General features: G+C 38.3%; 2 protein-coding genes across 22 annotated transcripts in view; one reads left to right on the top strand and one right to left on the bottom strand.

Moving 5' to 3' along the window:
• UBE3A (ubiquitin protein ligase E3A) overlaps positions 1 to 11,360 on the top strand; it is a 102,344-nt gene extending 90,984 nt beyond the window's left edge. For 13 of the 14 annotated variants that reach the window (XM_003277154.4, XM_030814431.1, XM_030814432.1 and 10 more), the window contains 2 exons: positions 8,450 to 8,593; positions 9,421 to 11,353. In XM_003277154.4, the coding sequence (XP_003277202.1) occupies positions 8,450 to 8,593; positions 9,421 to 9,541 (265 nt within the window). In that variant the 3' untranslated portion in view covers positions 9,542 to 11,353. Of the gene's footprint in view, positions 1 to 8,449; positions 8,594 to 9,420 lie in introns of all 14 variants that reach the window. The other variant, XM_012507438.2, reaches the window with a different exon arrangement.
• Positions 1 to 20,263, bottom strand: part of LOC100591039 — a 241,888-nt gene that overhangs the window by 71,182 nt on the left and 150,443 nt on the right. The window contains exon 23 of one of the 8 annotated variants that reach the window (XR_004030517.1): positions 10,478 to 11,639. The exons of the other annotated variants lie outside the window; for them this stretch is intronic. The gene's annotated coding sequence lies outside the window, so the exon portion shown is untranslated. Of the gene's footprint in view, positions 1 to 10,477; positions 11,640 to 20,263 lie in introns of those variants that run through there. 8 annotated transcript variants of the gene reach the window in all.

Here is a 20,263-nt window from a genome sequence, read left to right as displayed (position 1 = left end):
ATTACTATCTTGAAATAAAACTGATTTTTATATATTAATCTTGTATCCTATAACCTTTCTAAATTGACTTATTCTAGTAGTTATTTAGTAGATTTCATAGGGTTTTCTAGTAAACAGCTATGTCATCTACAAATCAAGACAGGTTTCTTTCCAATCTTTATATGATTTATTACTGTTCCTCTGTTGCACTGGCTATAACCTTTGGTAGAAGGTATTCTTACTTTATTCCTCATTTTATTGAGAGAGACTATAATATTTACCATTAACTGTGATGTTAGTTGTAAATAAAAAGTTTGTATTTCTCTGGGATTAAATACCAAGAGTCCATTTGGTTTTTTACTGTTGAGTTTTAAGGGTTCCTTATGTATTTTCTAGGCATGTTCTTCCTTCATTGAATTTTTTTTTCACATATGTTAAAAATCACTTGAGAATATTTACATAGGTCTGCTTCTGAGATTTATCTCTTTATCAGGTTTTGTTTCATTTATTTTGAGGCTCTATCATTTGGTTCATACGTACTTAGAATTACTATGTCTTGGTGATTGGTCCCTTATCATTATATAAGGTTTTTCTGTTTTGCTATTTTCTTTGCTCTGAATCTGATATGAGTGTAACCATTTCTGGTTTTTTTGAATTAATGTTTGCATGATCTGTCTTTTACTATCATTTTACTTTCTTCCTGTGTTGCTGAATTTGAAATGAATGTCTTGTAAACAGCATATAGTTGTCATTTTAATAAAAACTGTTAGTTGCTGCCTTTTAATTTTTTTATTTAGACCATTTATATTTAAGGTAATTATTGATATGTTAGGGAGAGGTCTGCCATTTTATTATTTGTTTTCTGTTTCTGTCTTCTGTTTATGGTTATTTATTTATTGCCTTCCATGATTACTTGAACTTTTTTTAAGATTTTTAAGACCCTTGATTTATTTGGTGTTTGGGTTTTGTTTTGTTTTGTTTGTTCGTTTGTTTCTGTTTTGAGATGCAGTCTCGCTCTGTTGCCCAGGCTGGAGTGCAGTGGCACAATCCCAGCTCACTGCAACATCGGCCTCCCAGGTTCAAGCAATCCTCCTGCCTCAGCCTCCTGGGTAGCTGGGACTACAGGCACATGCCACCACACCTGGCTAATTTTTGTATTTTTATTAGAGATGAGGTTTCACCATGTTGGCCAGGCTGGTCTCGAACTCTTGACCTTGTGATCTGTCCGCCTCAGTCTCCCAAAGTGCTGGAATTACAGGCGTGAGCCACTGTGCCCGGCCTTTTATGTGTTTTTTATAGTTGTTTTCATGGTCATTGTGGGTATCACATTATAGATAATGTGACTTATCACCATTCACTGCCATCAATACCATCACATGGAATGAGATGTGGAAACCTTAATTTCAGTTAGGTCTCTTTCCCCACTTTTAAATAGTATTGTTTTGAGGATTAATGCTGTTAAAGTTTTTGTATCAGTTATCCAATATGACTTACAGAACTTATCAAGGGAGTGATGCTCTGTTGTATGTACCCATGTTTCTGCTATTTCCATTATTTTTTCTAAGATTCCATCTTTTATTACCTCCATTAGCCAGTCTTCAAAGGCAGTTCTGCTACTGAGAAATTCTTTTTGTTTTTCTCTTTCTGAAGATGACTTTATTTTCCCTTTATTCCTGAAGAATAGTTTTATTTATGCTATTTGGGGTTCGATCAGCTTCTTGAAGCTGTAAGTTTGCGTCTTTTGCCAAACATGGAAAATTTTCAACCATTATTTCTTCAGGTGTTCTTTCAGCATCACTCTTTTCTCCATTCTAGGCCTCTAATGATACAAATGTTGAGTCATTTGTTATTGTTCCACATGTACTTGAGGCATGGTTCATTTTTCAGTCTATTTTCTCTCTTGTTCAGATTTCTGTCCTTTGTCATCTTCACTCTACTGTTGAGCCCATCTAATGATTATTTTTCTCCTATTGTATCTTTTAGGTCTATAATTTCCATTTGCTTTTTTTTCCTTGTAACTTCTGTTTCTTTGCTGAGATTTGCTATTGTTTCGTTTTTGAAACAGTAGAACTTGTAATTGCTTGTCAAAATCATTTCTCTGATGGCAGCATTAAGATCCTTGTCAGATAATTTCAGCATCTTACTCATCCCAGTGTTGGCGTTGATTTTCTTTCCTTCATGTAATTTTCCTGGTTCTTGGTATGACAGATAATTTTTGGATTGTGTCTCGGACATTTTAGTTATTATATCAGGAGACTGTACTTTTTAAAAATTTTAACTTCAGTAGTAACCTGTTAAGGTTTAGCATGTAGGTACTAGTATATATTTGTGGGCTGTGGTTCACCCCAATGACCATTTTTCAGAGACTTTGTGGTGCTGTTTTGGTTTGTTGCTTTTATCTCAGTCCACTGGCGCTCACACTGGTTCCTAGTAGTGCTACTTGAGGGGGCTTCTCCAGGCTGAGCTGCGCAGAGTGTGTTTGGGTGAGGGAAGAGCACCCCCACTAGATTTTCGTGAGCTGGAGAGTGCTTCCTGAGCCTTGTGCCTGTTGTGGTAGGCTCCCCCTTGCTGGTGTTCCTGGCAGTGCTCCTGACCACATTGTGTCCCTGGGCTGTGGAACACTTGCAGGAAAGGTGAACACTGCCAGGACCAATTGTAGCAGAATTCCTCCTGCCAGTACACAACAGCACTGTGTCTCTGGACCAGCAAGGAGAGTCTCAGGCATGGCTTTATTTCTTTTTAAGATTTTTCTTCTGCCTTCAGGTTCTGGTATTATTGTTCTGTTTCATTCACCTTTATGTTTCTTCTAGTTTAGTTTTAGTTTCTTTGTATTTGATGTGATGTTTTTCCTTGCATATCTAATTACTCCTGAGTTGTGTCATGTCTTCCTTTTCTTCAGTTACCCTCATTCAGAAATTTCCCATTTCTAATGATTTGTTATTTTTTTAATTCTTTTTAGCTCAGTTTGAAATTTGTTTACGGTTTTCATGTTTTATTTGCATATTGTTTGGTGTACTTTGATTTTCTGTAGGGACACCATTCTCATGTATATGCACATACTCTTTCTCTAATAATTACACTGTTTCACTCTGTTCTGTTGGTTATTTATTTGTGTGTGTGTATGTGTGTGTGTGTGTGTGTGTGTGAGTGAAATGAGTTTCTCATACTTGCACGAGGGAGCGATGGGCCAGGATAACTTTTCTCGCTTTTTAGGGACGGGGAGAAGTCTGTGTTTTTGTAAAATGGTCAAAAATATGCCCTTTTGCTTTCTGAAACTGCCTTCTTTACTCCTCTACCCCACACATATATTTGAACTTTTTTGGTCTTTATTACTGATCTGGTCCATTTGGAAGTTATTCCCAGAAGTTTTTCCTCGGTACAAGATTTGTTTCTAGGGGGGATTTGGTATTCGGGAGTTTTAAGGGCCCAGAGCTTACTACATCATGATCCCTTTGTAATCATCTGCAAATTAGATCCTGTAGAACTTTTTTAAACTTTAAGCCCTGTTTTCAGATTGGCCTGTGCTTTCCAGTGGGTTGGCAGTTGTTCTCAGGGCTGTAAGAAACCCAGTCAGTTACTTTCCATCTGCTTCCTTACTAACCAATCTTGTAGTTGTCAGAGCTTTGTTTCTGTCCAATTATATGCAATGGTTCATGGTTTTGTTGTAGATAATGTCTCTGCGTCTTTGGTTTTCTCATTCAGTTTGCTCTTTTTGTAGGGGAGGTTGGGAGGGAATAAAACAAAAAATAATAATAATAATAATAATAATAACTATGTCGTTACTATCATCATCTTTCCAGAACCTGCTACCTGCGCTTCACCTGATTTTCGTATTTATCAGTATCATTACCTTAATCTGTTATCTCATTGGGGATTGCAAAATGGCTGTTTGGGGAAAAAAAATTTCCATCTGCTTGTCCTACATATATACCTGGCATTCTTTTTTCGCATCATTAGGTGCCATTTGATTACCTTGAAAAACAGTTCTACAGAAAAGGCATGATAAAATAGATTCAAGGTTTTTAGAGGAAGGAGTTAATGTAATAACTTTAATAGTGACAATTTAATTTTGGCTTTTGGTTGGTTTTTGCTGCCTTTTTGAATATTACAAACTCATGAATGTTTTGTATTTAATACGTTTCACAGTCATTACTCTAAATGATATTCAAATTGCTTAGCCTTCGTGTGCTTTTAAAATGACCCTATTAGATTTTGAAATTTCTAGCTAATCTCAAACATTCATTCTCAGGCCTGGAATAAGTTATTTTTCCAATAAATCGTTGGAGAATGGCATTTAGAAGTCAGATTTTAGATGCAAAGTATGGCCTTTGCTTTTGAATGTTACTGCTTATCAGAGGACAGAACTAGGAAAATAATCTTCCTAGTGTATCCTGAGAATCATCCCACATCATTGCAGAGGTGTTTTCCATTTTGTTTTGTATGACTGAATACTGCTACTTTGTGTGGATGCAGCATAGCTTATCAATATTTATGGGCATCGAGGTTATTTTTAACCTTTTGCTGTTAGTACTAATGTCACAGTGAATCCTCTTAATGTTCATGCATTATTCCTTACATATGTAAGGTATCATTAAGATAAATTGTTAGAAGTGGGATTGTTGCATCAAATGGTAGATGCATGTATAATTTTGCTAGATACTGCCAAATTTTACTTCACAGAAAAAAAAATCTTGCATTCCCACCAGCAGTTTACAACAGTATCTCTTTTCTTAAAACTTTCCAAACAGAATGTGTTGTTAAATGTGGATGATTGCTTATTTGCCGATTGAGAAATGGCATTTTACTATAGTTACAATTTTTGAGTTTACCTCAATTATGAATGATGATGGACATTTTTTCTTGTACTTAAGAGCTGTTTATAGTTTTATATAGTCTTTTGCTCATTTTGCTGCTCAGCTGGTCGTTTTCTTCATTTTTAGAACCTTTAGATGTTAAGGAGATTAGTCCTTTAACGCTGGTAAATTTGCAAATATTTTTTCCCAGTTTGTCATTTGTCTTTTAACCTTGCTTATAGGATGTTTGCCAAATGAAAGCTTTTATGTTTATGTAGTTAGCTATTAATCTTTTTCATTATTATGCTTTGATATGCATTTCTTTAGTTATGCTTATTTTATTCATTTTTTTGTTTTTTAATTTTCTAGAGTCTGTCTTCATTAGAAATTTTAGTCATACTGCTGCTTCTTTGGTCACCTTATAATAAAATGAGCCTTTATTTCCAAAGTTACCTTGCATATTTCTTCAGTATTTTTTAGTATTCTTATTTCTATTTAAGATGTGCTCATTTCTTTCTGAATTTATATTTCCCATCACTGGTGGTCTGTCTTGTCTGCTGCTGCATTCTCCTTTTGTGTTGGAATGTGGTGTTACAGGTTTCCTGTTGTTTATGACTGAATTTTTCTGGTGTACTTCTGTCTACCGGAAAGTTTTGCTTCTCATTCGCCAGACTCTTCCCATAATAACTTTATTTGGACTTCAGAATTCTGTTTTTCTTGTTTATGTTTCTATAATAGATGTTACTTTTTTCTGGATCTGTTATTACTAGACCTCATGGTGGAGCAGGGAGGAATTTGTGTGGCTTTAGGGGTCTTGGTTGAAGGGATCCCTCGTCTGTTGCTTTAGTAAGGGCAGAATCACCACTTTCTGAGTTTTCAGCTCCATGTGGCTTAATGAAGACTTTTTCATTGCTGCTTCCACCCCTTTACAGCCACTTAAGAGACACTTCTGCTTTCGAAGGTACCCCCCTTTCTTTCATGCATAGTGCCTTCCTGAGCCTGCCATTGCTGGACCCAAGTACTTTTCTGTAGTCCATCCTTTAACCACCCTGTTGCCAGCGCTCTAACCGGCTCTCAGTAGTGCTCTGTTGAGGGGCAGGTGGTGGAGGGGGTGGGGTCTGGCCTTTGGGTGATCCCTAATCAGTATGATTCTGCACAAGCCACTCTTCGATGTAGCTCCTGCTGGACCCTGCTCATTTCCTCACTTCTATGGTATTTGGAGTTTATTGCTCTGTCTCCTAGTTTTACTCTAGACCTAAGTCATAGGTTTTTTTTTTATTTCTCCCCTTTTTGATCTGGGTAGATCTTTAGAGATGTGAGTAGGATGTGATCGATACAGCCACCACTTTTATATGGAAACCTGGAAGCTTCTTCATGTTTTCTTCAGCTTTCTAAATAAATGCATTCTTATTTAATTCAAAATGTTAATGTAACACACATGACACTTATAGGAAGAGACGCATTTTGTTCCCTGTTTTCATCGTATAAAATTTTTAAAGGTTTCGCTTAAAAGACCAAAGAAACAGCTCCGTAATAATATAGCCAGACTGGTCATTGTGACCACTGCTAATCTGCCACTTCCTGCAGGGTCTGTCTCTGTTCTTCAGTGGTGCTCTTTGATCTACCTCCCTAGGTGTAGCTGGTTCAGTTAAGCTTCAGAGCCCTCCTGCAGTGTGAAGAGGCTTTATTACCACCCACTGCAGGGCAGCTTTTCTGCTATGTTGGAGGGTTCTGTGCTACAGCAGACTTGTTTTCTCTTGTCAGCCTCCCCAAAAGGAGTGTCATGAACTGGGGTCTGATTCCTCTCCTCCTTACCTGAGAGTTGTTCCTGCAAGTTTCATGTCCAGTTTTCTGTTGTTGTGTGTTTCTTTTTTGTTTTCTCTTGCTGACTGGTAGATTCATAAAGGGGCAGGGAAGGGAAGTGGCAAGAGATTGGAGAAAGCCAAGAATTCTAATAAAACTTTTAATTTATTTCAGATAAATGGTGTTGCAGCAACAAAAATGCCAGCATTTTGGTAATAAAAATAGTATGTTGGAATATTAGAATATCAAAAACTAGAAAATTGTAATTACTGATTTGGGATGTGTGATGTTCTCTGCTAACATTCTGGAATTTTTTTTTTTTTTTTTTTTTTTGAGATGGAGTTTTGCTCTTGTTTCCCAGGCTAGAGTGCAATGGTGTGATCTCAGCTCATTGCAGCCTCCGCCTCCCATGTTCAAGCGATTCTTCTGCCTCAGTCTCCCAAGTAGCTGAGATTACAGGCATCTGCCACCACACCCGGCTAATTTTTGTATTTTAGTAGAGACAGGGTTTCACCATGTTGGTCAGGCTGATCTTGAAGCCCTGACCTCAGGTGATCCACCGGCCTCAGCCTCCCAAAGTGCTGGGATTACAGGCGTGAGCCATCACACCTGGCTCTGGAAAGAACTTTCTAAATAAATATTAAAATGCATTTTATATTATATAAGCAACTAAAAATACTTTTCATTTTTTAAAAAATTTTTTAATCTTAACATTATTTAGCTATGGGCCAGGCGCGGTGGCTCATGCCTGCAATCCCAGCACTTTGGGAGGCCAAGGTGGGTGGATCACGAGGTCAGGAGATCGAGACCATCCTGGCTAACACGGTGAAACCCTGCCTCTACTAAACGTACAGAAAATTAGCCAGGCGTGGTGGCAGGCGTCTGTAGTCCCAGCCACTTGGGAGGCTGAGGCAGGAGAATGGCGTGAACCCAGGAGGCAGAGCTTGCGATGAGCCGAGATCGCGCCACTGCACTCCAGCCTGAGCGACGGAGCGAGACTCTGTCTCAAAAAAAAAAAAAAAAAAAAAAAAAAAAAAAATTTATTTAGCTATGAACTAGTGTATATATGTTTTATAGATGCTTGATTATTCAAGTAAATTTTGATTGCACTTTATGAGCCTGTATTTCGTTTTTTAGAACTCAAACTAACGTTAAGTGTCATTAAAACATAGCTTTTATTACATAGATTTTAGGAATGCCACAGGATAAATCATTCTCTTAAAGTAACTGCATGTGGCAGAAATGTCAGAATAATTCTCCTCCATACACAGCACATATTACTTGTTAAAAGTATTCTAGTTCATGTAAAAATTGAACTTTTGTATTACTGCTATTAGGTATGTAGTTGTTTGCATTTGGGGCCAGTTGGTTGGGGCAGGGGGTCTTTTTTTCTTTTGTCCTTAATCTGTATCATTTTTTCCTCCCAAAGTTGAGTTAAAGGATGAGTAGACCAGGAGAATAAAGGAGAAAGGATAAATAAAATATATACCCAAAGGCACCTGGAGTTAATTTTTCCAAATATTCATTTCAGTCTTTTTCAATTCATAGGATTTTGTCTTTTGTTCATTAACTGACTGCATAACGTGATTATACCATAGTTTAAATAGTCATTTCCTGTTATTACACACTTGGGTTTTCTCAATTTTTTACTATCGTACTAATATTTTACCATATGGTAATCTAAATTTTTATGTATTCAGAGCTGTTTAAGATAAATTTGCTTGGAAATTATTAACTCACCAGAAGTGATATTATCCTGATATTTAACTTCCAAGTTGTCTCTTAATATAGTTTTAATGCAAATCATAAGCTTATATTAGTACTAGTCATAATGAATGCCAAACTGAAACCAGTATTGTATTTCTTCTCATTAGGGAGTTCTGGGAAATCGTCCATTCATTTACAGATGAACAGAAAAGACTCTTCTTGCAGTTTACAACGGGCACAGACAGAGCACCTGTGGGAGGACTAGGAAAATTAAAGATGATTATAGCCAAAAATGGCCCAGACACAGAAAGGTAATTATTAACTTGTGACTGTATACCTACTGAAAACCTTGCATTCCTCATCACACACATATGAACTGTCTTTATAGTTTCTAAGTACATTCGTGATTTTATATACAAATCCCCAAATCATATTAGACAATTGAGAAAATATTTTGCTCTCATTGTGTGAGGAAACTTTTAAAAAATTGCCCTAGTTAAAAATTATTATGGGGCTCACATTGGTTTGGAATTTTTCAAATTAGTATGATTCATTTACTTTTTTGATTCCCAGCTTGTTTAGTTGAAAGCCATATAACATGATCATCTATTTAGAATAGTTACATTGAGGCACGGAAGATTATCATTCGATTATGCTAGAATCCCGTTATCAAATCATTTTCATAGTCATATTGCCAGCAGTGTTTCTAATAAGCATTTAAGAGCACACACTTTGAAATCTTGTAAAACAGGTTTGAATATTTTCTCCACCTTAGAGGAAGTTACTTAACTTCTCAGTGACCTAACCTCTAAAGGGCATTTACTGATGTCCTCTCTGTGGTTTCGTTGTGGAAAGATTTAGTTAAATGAACTGTAAGAATTCAGTACCTAAAATAGTGTCTGGTATGTAGTAAAAACTCAATGGATACAGTATCTTTTCATCATCACTAGCTTTGAGTAATTTATAGGATAAAGACAACTTGGTAGTTACACAACAAAAAGTTTATGATTTGCATTAATGTATAGTTTGCATTGCAAACCGTCTCAAGTCTATACAATCTAAAAATAGGAGCATTTCATTCTAAGTGTATTTCCCATGACTTACTGTTTTCCTGTTTTTTCCCCTTTTCTCTATTTAGGTTACCTACATCTCATACTTGCTTTAATGTGCTTTTACTTCCGGAATATTCAAGCAAAGAAAAACTTAAAGAGAGATTGTTGAAGGCCATCACGTATGCCAAAGGATTTGGCATGCTGTAAAACAAAACAAAATAAAACAAAAAAAGGAAGAAAAAAAAGAAAAAATTTTAAAAATATAACGAGGGATACATTTTTGGTGGTGATAGTGTCCCAGTACAAAAAGGCTGTAAGATAGTGAACCACAGTAGTCACCTGTGTCTGTGCCTCCCTTCTTTATTGGGGACATGTGGGCTGGAACAGCAGATTTCAGCTACATATATGAACAAATCCTTTATTATTATTATAATTATTTTTTTGCGTGAAAGTGTTACATATTCTTTCACTTGTATGTACAGAGAGGTTTTTCTGAATATTTATTTTAAGGGTTAAATCACTTTTGCTTGTGTTTATTACTGCTTGAGGTTGAGCCTTTTGAGTATTTAAAAAATATATACCAACAGAACTACTCTCCCAAGGAAAATATTGCCACCATTTGTAGACCACGTAACCTTCAAATATGTGCTACTTTTTTGTCCCTGTATCTAACTCAAATCAGGAACTGTATTTTTTTTTAAGATTTGCTTTTGAAACTTGAAGTCTTGAAAACAGTGTGATGCAATTACTGCTGTTCTAGCCCCCAAAGAGTTTTCTGTGCAAAATCTTGAGAATCAATAAAGATGGAAGGGAGAAATTGGAATGTTTTAACTGCAGCCCTCAGAACTTTAGTAACAGCACAACAAATTAATTAAAAAAACAAACAACTCATGCCACAGTATGTCGTCTTCATGTGTCTTGCAATGAACTGTTTCAGTAGCCAATCCTCTTTCTTAGTATATGAAAGGACAGGGATTTTTGTTCTTGTTGTTCTTGTTGTTATTTTAAGTTTACTGGGGAAAGTGCATTTGGCCAAATGAAATGGTAGTCAAGCCTATTGCAACAAAGTTAGGAAGTTTGTTATTATAAACAAAAAGCATGTGAAAGTGCACTTAAGATAGAGTTTTTATTACTTACTTATTACCTAGATTTTAAATAGACAATCCAAAGTCTCCCCTTCGTGTTGCCATCATCTTGTTGAATCAGCCATTTTATCGAGGCACGTGATCAGTGTTGCAACATAATGAAAAAAAGATGGCTACTGTGCCTTGTGTTACTTAATATCATACAGTAAGCTGACCTGGAAATGAATGAAACTGTTACTCCTAAGAATTACATTGTATAGCCCCACAGGTTAAATTTAATTCAAAACATGTTAAACATTACTTTCATGTACTATGGAAAAGTACAAGTAGGTTTACATTACTGATTTCCAGAAGTAAGTAGTTTCCCCTTTCCTAGTCTTCTGTGTATGTGATGTTATTTCTTTTATTGCATTATAAAATAAAAGGATTATGTATTTTTAACTAAGGTGAGACATTGATATATCCTTTTGCTACAAGCTATAGCTAATGTGCTGAGCTTGTGCCTTGGTGATTGATTGATTGTTTTAACTGATTACTGTAGATCAACCTGATGATTTGTTTGAAATTGGCAGGAAAAATGCAGCTTTCAAATCATTGGGGGGAGAAAAAGGATGTCTTTCAGGATTATTTTAATTTTTTTCATAATTGAGACAGAACTGTTATGTACCATAATGCTAAATAAAACTGTGGCACTTTTCACCATAATTTAGTGGAAAAAGAAGACAATGCTTTCCATATTGTGATAAGGTAACATGGGGTTTTTCTGGGCCAGCCTTTAGAACACTGTTAAGGTACGTACGCTACCTTGATGAAAGGGACCTTCGTGCAACTGTAGTCATCTTAAAGGCTTCTCATCCACTGTGCTTCTTAATGTGTAATTAAAGTGAGGAGAAATTACTCTGAGGGCGTTTTATATAATAAATTCGTGAAGAAATGTGTGCTCTTCAGTTCTCAAGTTTTATTATTATGGTATTAAAGTTCTACAATTGTAATAATGTATCCATATGACAAGTTTTAAAGTGGTAATTGAAATAGGTTATCAGATATAGAATTCACGTCAAGTAGACTTTTAACAGTCAAAATGAACCTACCCTTAAAATTTTAGAGGAAAAAAATCATCAGTTGCACAGAGTAGCTGCTCTAGCTTGCTTAATTATGCTGGGCATGTTGTCACTCCTCTTACTTTTGCTGCCTTTTCGTTACTATTTAATGGAATGTCCCTGAACAATAAGGAAGAGCAAAACAGAAATTTTGACTATAGCGAATACTTCCTCTACCCCAAATGTTATGTTATAAAAGTACTTTTTTTGCCCAGGTACTCTATTATATATTTTGGTTTTCTTTGAATTAGACTTCAATCTCCAGGAAGCTCTGGAGGGGAAAAAAAGGAACCATAAACTAAAGTAACTGGTTTTCCAAATAAATGTACACTTTTTTTACCTTTTATTATTATAGAACATTTCAAACATAAAACATGCAAACAGCCTGCAGCCAGACTTTTCTGGACCTTGGCAGCTCCAGCAAATGAGCTGGTCATCCTAACCCTGGTTTCCTGAGACAACTACTTTTGGGGATGCTTGCTTGTATAGGGAGATACATATCAAAAAGAAACTTGAAAAAGGCTTCAAACAGAACTTGCTGATGTTACTCATCCCTCCTTGGTACAGACATTCTGTTAGAACAGATGGTTGTTATGGGGCAGCATCACTCCCTGTTCCCATTAAAAACATGACCATTCTGAGATTTCAGGCCCCTTTGAGGAATTTTTCTCAAGAACTCCATACAAACAACTGTCAGAGGAAGAAATGTCGTCCCAAGACTAGTCCCTGTGTAGTCGTGATCCCTTTACCCCTTTACCTGCTTACTGTAATTTTTTTTTCTGACTTTCCACCAGTGTCTAAGGGCCATCTGTACCCCTCCCACCCTTCCATGAGCCACTATATAATCCAAAAACACACCTTCCATTTGCTCCCTCACTTGTCTCCTTTTACCTCAATAGTGTTAGTGTGTAAAGAATTGCCTGGGGAGGGCAGAGGGTTTTACAAGTACAGAGTCCCAAGTCTTTTCTCCCTTCCCTGTTGGTGGGTTGGCATTTGTTAACAGCCACTGCAAGATTTTGATGCAGGTGTGGGGTAGATATCACTATGAAAGGCTACTAATCCATGGTAGTTTCACTGAAAGTACAGTCTTCAAGGATCCTTATAACCTCCTCATTGCCAAAATCAGTAACATCTATAACCTTGACAACACCCTAGCTTGGGCTGTTGCTTCTCTGGCTACTTGTTTTTCCTTCCCAGTTTACCCAGATTTTGGATGGATACTCCTCCAATTCTGCTTAAAGTCCTTACCTGTTCTTGCCGAGTTCTCTCTAGTCAACCTCAATCACTCCCAAAGATTCTTCCCCAATTCCATATCTTCTGCTCAGACCTGTCTCTAGGATTTCTGTTACCTCAAAGTCAGTAGGCCTAAAAACAAAATTCTTCATCTTGCATCTCTATCGACCATTCTTTGTTTCTTTTTAAGAAGTGTAACCTTCACCACAATCATCAAAATCTCTCATTCCTCAATTGTCACAGGTTGTCAGTTCTTTTCCCCCTAAACCTCTCCCATCTTCCTTCTTTCTTTATACTGCCCTTACAGGTCCTGATCCTCTGACTCACCTGGACATTCTTAGCAGCTGCCTAATTTAACTCCCTAAACTCTCATCTTCCTCTTCCAATCCTTTTCATTGTGCTAGAACACCATCTTGCTAATTTTAATATCCTCTACATTCAGTGCCTCCACAGATTGCCCCCTCACTGACCTTTCCAATTTGGCCTTGTGTTACACACTTTTCTTCCTGCATTCCTGCCCAGCATCTTCACTTGTTATATTTCTCAAATACTCTTCATGACCAGATTTTTAAAGTACCTCATCCATGAAGACTTCATCAACCCCCAAAGTGCCTCCAATGCTTCCGTGGTAGCACAGCATAGTGGGGTACATTTCTTAGTTGAACAATGAGGAGTCACTGGGATTCTTACGGAGTGTCTTAGGGTCTCCTCTTGATACCCTTTCCACATTTCAGTTAAGGAATTTTATTTTTTTTTCTTCTAATCTTTTCCTGGAGTGTAAGTAAATTCATGATAGAGATTGTCATTTTTTTAAAAAAGCCATTTTGCCTTTCACATGTTATTGCCTCCATCTTTCTGTTACCTGGTCAGTGTTGCCACCTAAATGATTGAAAATGACCCAGCATGCAGTAGAATGTAGTGAAGTTTCCTATTTCACCCATTTTTCGCATAAGTGCATTGGTACCTGTATATCCATCTTCCCATGCACCAATTGTTGAAAAGACTATCATTTCCCCATGAATGGTCCTGGTACCCTTGTCAAAGAACAGTTGACCATAAATAGAAGACTTTCTGGATTCTCAGTCTTACTCTGTTGCCCTATATGTCTGTCGTTACACCAGCACTGCACTGTCTTGATTGCTGTAGCTTTGTAGTAAGCTTAGATTTGGGATGTGCAAGTCCTCCAATTTTTTTTTTTCTAAAATCATTTTGTCTGTTTTGGGTCCCTTGCATTGCATATGAATTTTAGGATGATTGTGTCAATTCCTGCAAAACAGCTGGGATCTTGATAGGGATTTAGTTGCATTGGTAGATAAATTTGAGAAATAACTGCTATTTTAATGGTGTTAGGTTTTCTGTTCCATGACCGTGGGATGTCTTTGCATTTGCTTAGGTCTTTAGTTTATTTCAGTGATGTTTTATAGATTTCAGTGTGCAAGTCTTGACGTCTTTAATTTTTTTCTAAGTATTTTACTCTTATTGATGCCACTTTAATTATATGATTGTTTTCTAATTTTTATTTTTGTATTCACTGGTGTTAGAAATAAAATTAATTTTTGTATATTGATCTTGTATATTGTAGCTTTTCTAAAATTCTTTTTTCCTCACTTAGTATTTTTTGCATATGAGATCATGCATCTGTGAACAGAAATACTTTTACTTCTTCCTTTCCAGTCTAGATTCCTATTATTTCATTTTCTTGCCTTAGTGTGCTGGCTAGCACTTCCAGTACAATATTGGATAGAAGTGACAAGAGCAGGCATCTTTTTCTTCTTCCTGATTTTAAGGGGAAAGCATTCAGTCTTTCACCATTGAGTATGATGTTAGCTGTGGGTTTGCTTCAAGTTGAGGAAATTATTTTATTAAACCTAGTTTACTGAATGTTTTTTAATAAAAGAAAAAAGGAGGGGCTATGGGTTTTGTTCATGCTTCTTCTGTATCAAGATTTTCATGTTGTTTTGTCCTTTATTAATATGTTGTATTACTGGACTTTTGTATATTGAATTAACTTTGCATTCCTGGGATAATCTCAGTTGTCCATGCCACATAAACCTTGTTCTATGCTGCTGGATTTGGTTTGCTAGTATTTTGTTTAGAATGTTTCCATCTATTTTCATAACGAATATTGGTCTGTAGTTTTCATATTATGTATCTGTCCAGTTTGGGGATGAGAGTCATACTGCTGACAATGAATTGGGAGCTTTCCCTGTTCTTAAACCTACTGAGGTATTTTTTAAGTGAACTACTTGGAGACCTTCGCCTGTGATCTTTAGATGCTGGGGGACACAGGGATGGTACCTGACTCTGAAAAGGGTCTCAGGGTAAGACGTGTCTGAAGTGGCCTGTGGCAGTTAACTAAAGAGTACTCCCACCAATAATGGAGTCAAGATGTATGTTTCCCATAAGTCACACTGGTCACTGAAAGAGATGGGCTTATGAGCCATCTTGAAAACTACCCTGCACAAGTGGACTGCCGGCCTGGAGCCAAGCACCCTGCAGCTGAGTGCCATATAATGTTGAAGCTGTTGAGGGAGGAGAGGTTGGAAGCTGCCAGCTTAGAGAATCTCAGCTGTGGTTTCCAGCAGGGTGTATTCCAGGAAAGAAAGTCATTCCCCACCCTGGCTCAAAGTAATAATTAACAGTGACTGGGTAAGGCAGGATCTTTTTTTCTAATTCCCTCCCCTCCAGAAAGGGCAGCAACAGCTTTTGAATGGGGAAGAAGGTGGAGGGAAGAAAAGAAAAACCAATTGCCCCACACTGCTGTCTAAGCTTCCCACCCAAAGACCTCAGTAAGAGGCGGAATTACATTTTCAATTAAGAGAGAGTTTGGCATCTTGGTGTTTCAAAGGTGTAGGCTTTTTAATACCTAGAGAAACTGAAGATTTGTTGATTACCAAAAAGGGACCAGAAAAGCTACATAGCCTGAGATTTCATCCCCAGAAAAACGAATCCAGACAGCAGACTTGCAAACAAACAAAAAAAACTGTTCTGCCTCTGCCTCTCCCACTACACATACACGGTGAGAAAGAGAGTCTTCATGATTTGGTAAATTAGACCCATGGAAAGACTCGGGACGTTTAGGATGATATTTATGATGAAGATTTCTATGGGAAACTTTTTTTTAACTTGTCTCATCCTATTCCAACTGAAGTTTGAATTTTTTTCCTTTCATTAACATTTACTAGGCAAATACCTATTGAATGTTTGCCATTTTGCAGGGTGCCATAGGTTTCAGGCTGATTCAGAGCTGCTTTGTTGAATCAAGGAGTCCATTACAGGGAGACAATCTAGTTAGACCAGGCATAAGTACAAACCACTAAGGGTAAAAGAAGTATGTGAAAGTACAATGTGGGCAGAGAATTCAGATCCAAAAATACTGCAAATAGGTGATGAAGGTCAAGCCGAATCTTGACAGACAGGATAGGTGTATGTGAGTCAGTTAGGCGAAAGGTCTTTAGTATGTCTGAGTGTCAGGCTGTAAGGGATCAAGATGAGACTGGGAAGGGAGGCAGGTCAGATAATGAGGGCCTTATAGACCATACCAAGGACTTTGGACTTGATTTTGCAGACGTTACGAAGCAAAGACATAATCACTTTTCATTTTATATTTATTACAAACTGAAAGAGCACAAGTGTACATGTGGTCTTTGCAGTTAAGTTATTGCCATAATTCTAAAAAGGCAGATAACCTGAAGATAGAAGGGAGGCCACAGTCCAAGACATGCTAGGGACTCGGTGATTGATTCAGTGCTCGTGGGAGAGATAAGAGTCAAAGACAACTCCCCTATTTCAGGTTTTGAGAGCTGGATGGACAGTGTTGCTGTTGGGTCTATAGAGGAGTGGGTTTTGAAGGGAAAATTATTAATGGTACAATTGAATGATGTTTTAGTTGTGTCTGAGGGATATCCAGGGAGAGCTGTCCTGAGGCAGTTAAAAACAGGTCTAGAGAAAAACATACACAGAAGATAAAAATGTATGACTCCAGCACATAGACCATAGCTGAACCTGTGGCCAGGAAAATTGTCCTGGAAAAGGCAGAGAGGAGAGAAGGACAAGGATGGAATCCATGGAAATGCTAGCATTTGAGAGTTACACAAGGAACCCACAGTAGAGGCAAATGAGAAAAAGCAGGTTTGTTTTTGTCTGCGCCAGTAGACACCAAGCTCCATGGGGCCTTACTCGTGGCTGTACCTGCAGTGCACAGAGCAGACTACATGTGCTTTGTGGATCCACGCAGTTACTAGGGTGTCTCAGAAACTTCCCATTCTCCTCCCTACTGTGTCTTTGCGTAACCCTGGCCGAGCCTCCCTTTTCCCAATGTCAACTCTCACTGTAACTTTTGTTTTTTTTTGGTTTTTTTTGAGACGGAGTCTAGCTCATTGCCCAGGCTGGAGTGCAGTGGCGTGATCCCGGCTCACTGCAAGCTCTGCCCCCCGGGTTCACGCCATTCTCCTGCCTTAGCTTCCTGAGTAGCTGGGACTACAGGCGCCCGCCACCACGCCTAGCTAATTTTTTTGTATTTTTAGTAGAGACGGAGTTTCACCGTGTTAGCCAGAAGGGTCTCAATCTCCTGACCTCGTGATCCACCCGCCTCCGCCTCCCAAACTGCTGGGATTATAGGCATGAGCCACCGCCCCCAGCCTCTTACTGTAACTTTTAAGAAGGGCGTATATCTACTTACTGTCATCACCATAAAGATAAATCAGCCAAGTGAACATATTTTGAAACTTTGGAAATATATAAACTCCAAAATCATCATCAGTTACATCATGAATTATGTCCCTAAAGATCCCATCACTCTGCCTCACACTGGGGTCTTGCCTACTTCTCTGTTCCAAAAGGGCACAGTAGTGGTATCAAATCTGTTTCTTGAGGCAAATGAAGTACCTTGTCCCAAAACAATCACCCACAGCAGGCAGATAACCTCCAAGTGCTTCAAGCTGAGATTGAGCAGGAGGATCCCAGCTCATCACAACTGGGTGGTAAATATACACTTGGGCCCAAATGGAAGGAAATGCATTACCCTACAATGCGTTTCAGAAGTTACCCCAATATGCTTGCATCCAGGCCCCAAATCCAGCAAAACAATGCCATTCCCCTTCAACATGTGTTAACGGGACTAAGATATTTTTCCAATTTAAATTGTGTTCCCCAAAGTCTTCATTATTCTAGTCTATTCTGCCTATTACAATCTGTGTTTTTATGTTTACTTCATGACTGCCTAATTGCCTCCTGAAATTTTAAGCCTCATGAGAGTAAGAACTATCTGTTTTCTTTACTCCACTGTCTGTACATGCATACTTGTTGAATGAATGTATGAATGCCACTGTGATTGCAAAGTCCAAGGGAAATGATGTTGATTCACTGCACATTGTACAGGAGGGTGTCAACCAGACTTCCAGATTTCTACAGAAATTACCAATAAAGGGTAGTATAAGAATGGTTCCTGCGTGTGAAAAATGATCTTGGATGGAGCTGTTGTGGTATTCGGTTGCTCCTCATACTCTCCTGCCACTGTGCAGGGACAACACAACCCCCATGCTGCTTTCTTGAGTGTAGCTCATTTCAGAAAAGCAGTAAAAGGAAAACCCACTTGTTTGCTTTATGTTCCTAAGAAGGTGGTGAGTAAATCAATCATGTTATCCTAAGAAGTGACTTTAGTTTTATGAAGGCTCCTTTGTTTCCATTGCACTCCTTTCTACCCAGCTCTACTCCCACCTCCACCCCCACCCTCAAATCATGCTTATAATTTCCATTATTCACTTAAGGGTGGCTTTTTTCTCATCACGACCATTTGTGTGCTTTAAATAGCTTCTACATAACCGAAGTGGAAGTAGTCATGTAGAACAGCACATGGCCACTCCAAGGGACATGAGAAGCCTCTGCCTGAAGGTAGGCCTCCCTTCTGTCATCTGATCTCACACATGGCACTGCAAAACTGCAGTTATTTAGCCATGTGTTTTGTGACATTAATTTCACTTCCTTGGGTTATTCTTACCGTCTTTAGGAACTTAAATATTTAAGAAATAAAAAAATACTATTCAAAAAGAGCTGTACCATTATTATATTCATTTAAGTGAAAAACTACCACTTCCCATATATATTTATCTCATGACCACCTAACTGATAAAAACATGTTAACTGTTATATTGCCTCAGGGAAAAAGTCTGAATGTTGACTGGAGGCACTGCAGGATAGCCATTCGATACCTGCTTTTGTGACAACAAGCTAAAGCAATTGGATTTTGGTGGATTAGGGGTAAAAATGGCCTGACAGATCATCTTGTCCAGCCCTCAGTATATAGATGAGAAAACTTAGGTCTCAAGCTGTGAAGCGCTTTGCTCAGGATCACTGGCCGTTTCATATATGTAACAAGCTCCCATTTCATGCTCATTTCACAGTAGCGTGTCACTTTCAGGTCAGCTTCCTTCAGTGGGCGTTATCTTTGCTTAATTAAATGTCAGGAGGTTCCCCCAGAAGGCTTGACTCAGGGAAGGAGGGCAGACCCTCCCAGTTCTCTCACTGACTAGCTTTCATTTGTTGGATTGTTTTTACTGGTAAAAAAGTTCAGAAATTAGAGCCAGGTTCCTGTTCCCGTTCCCTACCCAAGCCCCTGAAGAAGCAAATTGGTGAATGTTCCCCAAATTCTTTTACTGTCTAGTATACAGTAAGCAATACTGCCAAAAAGTTTCCCAGAGTCATGTTCCTCTTAGATATTTTCCTTGAAAACTGTTGTTTGGCATGGAGATCCAACCTGTGTGGAAAGTTCCAGATGCCCTGGTCCCAGCATCACCTGCCCTGCTTTTGCTTCCTGTTCTCACTGCTTGTCTCCAGGTTTCCATTTGAAGGCTTGCAGTGCTACTGTGCCCTTACTGTAAAATCCTGCCTTGCTTGCCATGTTTTATAGACGAGGAAAGCATTTTCTACCAGAGCTCAGGAGCAGCCTTGAGGTCAGGGGTAAGGTTTTTCATTGGTAAGTGTTCAGTAGTTGCTGAATGACAATTGGGTGGAAAGGGGAGGGGTGCCTTAGAAAAAAATGTCTATTCTTTGCGGTAATGAAATTGCTTCCAATTTATTTTCTGATCTCTTTGAGAACTATTTCCTGTCATCTTCCCGCACCATGCATTCTGATTTCTGGGGCATTCAGTGCTCCCTCCCTTCCTTTATTCAAGGGGCTCTTGGAAAAGAAATCTTTGAAGAGAAAATGTGTGGGCAGGGGGAGACTTCTCATTCTCTCCACCAAATACTTGGCCCTTTCATTCATGAGAAACCCCTGCTTTAGGATGGTGTGGATCTGAGTCAGCAGGGCTGGGTTCATTTGTATATACTCCAGGTTGTGGAGGTTGTTCCTGGGTCTTGGCCTTTCATTTTGGAGGTGCTCCACACTTCTGTCTCCATATACTATGTATTTAAGAAGCTTGCCTTTCGATTTCCTGCCAATGGCTGGATCTTGGGGATTACTGCACAATGCTTGTGTGCCCCACTGGAGAAGTCTCTCATGGCACCTTTCC

Source organism: Nomascus leucogenys, chromosome 6, assembly GCF_006542625.1.
Source record: "Nomascus leucogenys isolate Asia chromosome 6, Asia_NLE_v1, whole genome shotgun sequence".
NCBI classification, from domain to species: Eukaryota; Metazoa; Chordata; class Mammalia; order Primates; family Hylobatidae; genus Nomascus; species Nomascus leucogenys.
Note: the sequence above shows the minus strand (reverse complement) of the source record. Positions and strands in the feature narration are given on the sequence as shown.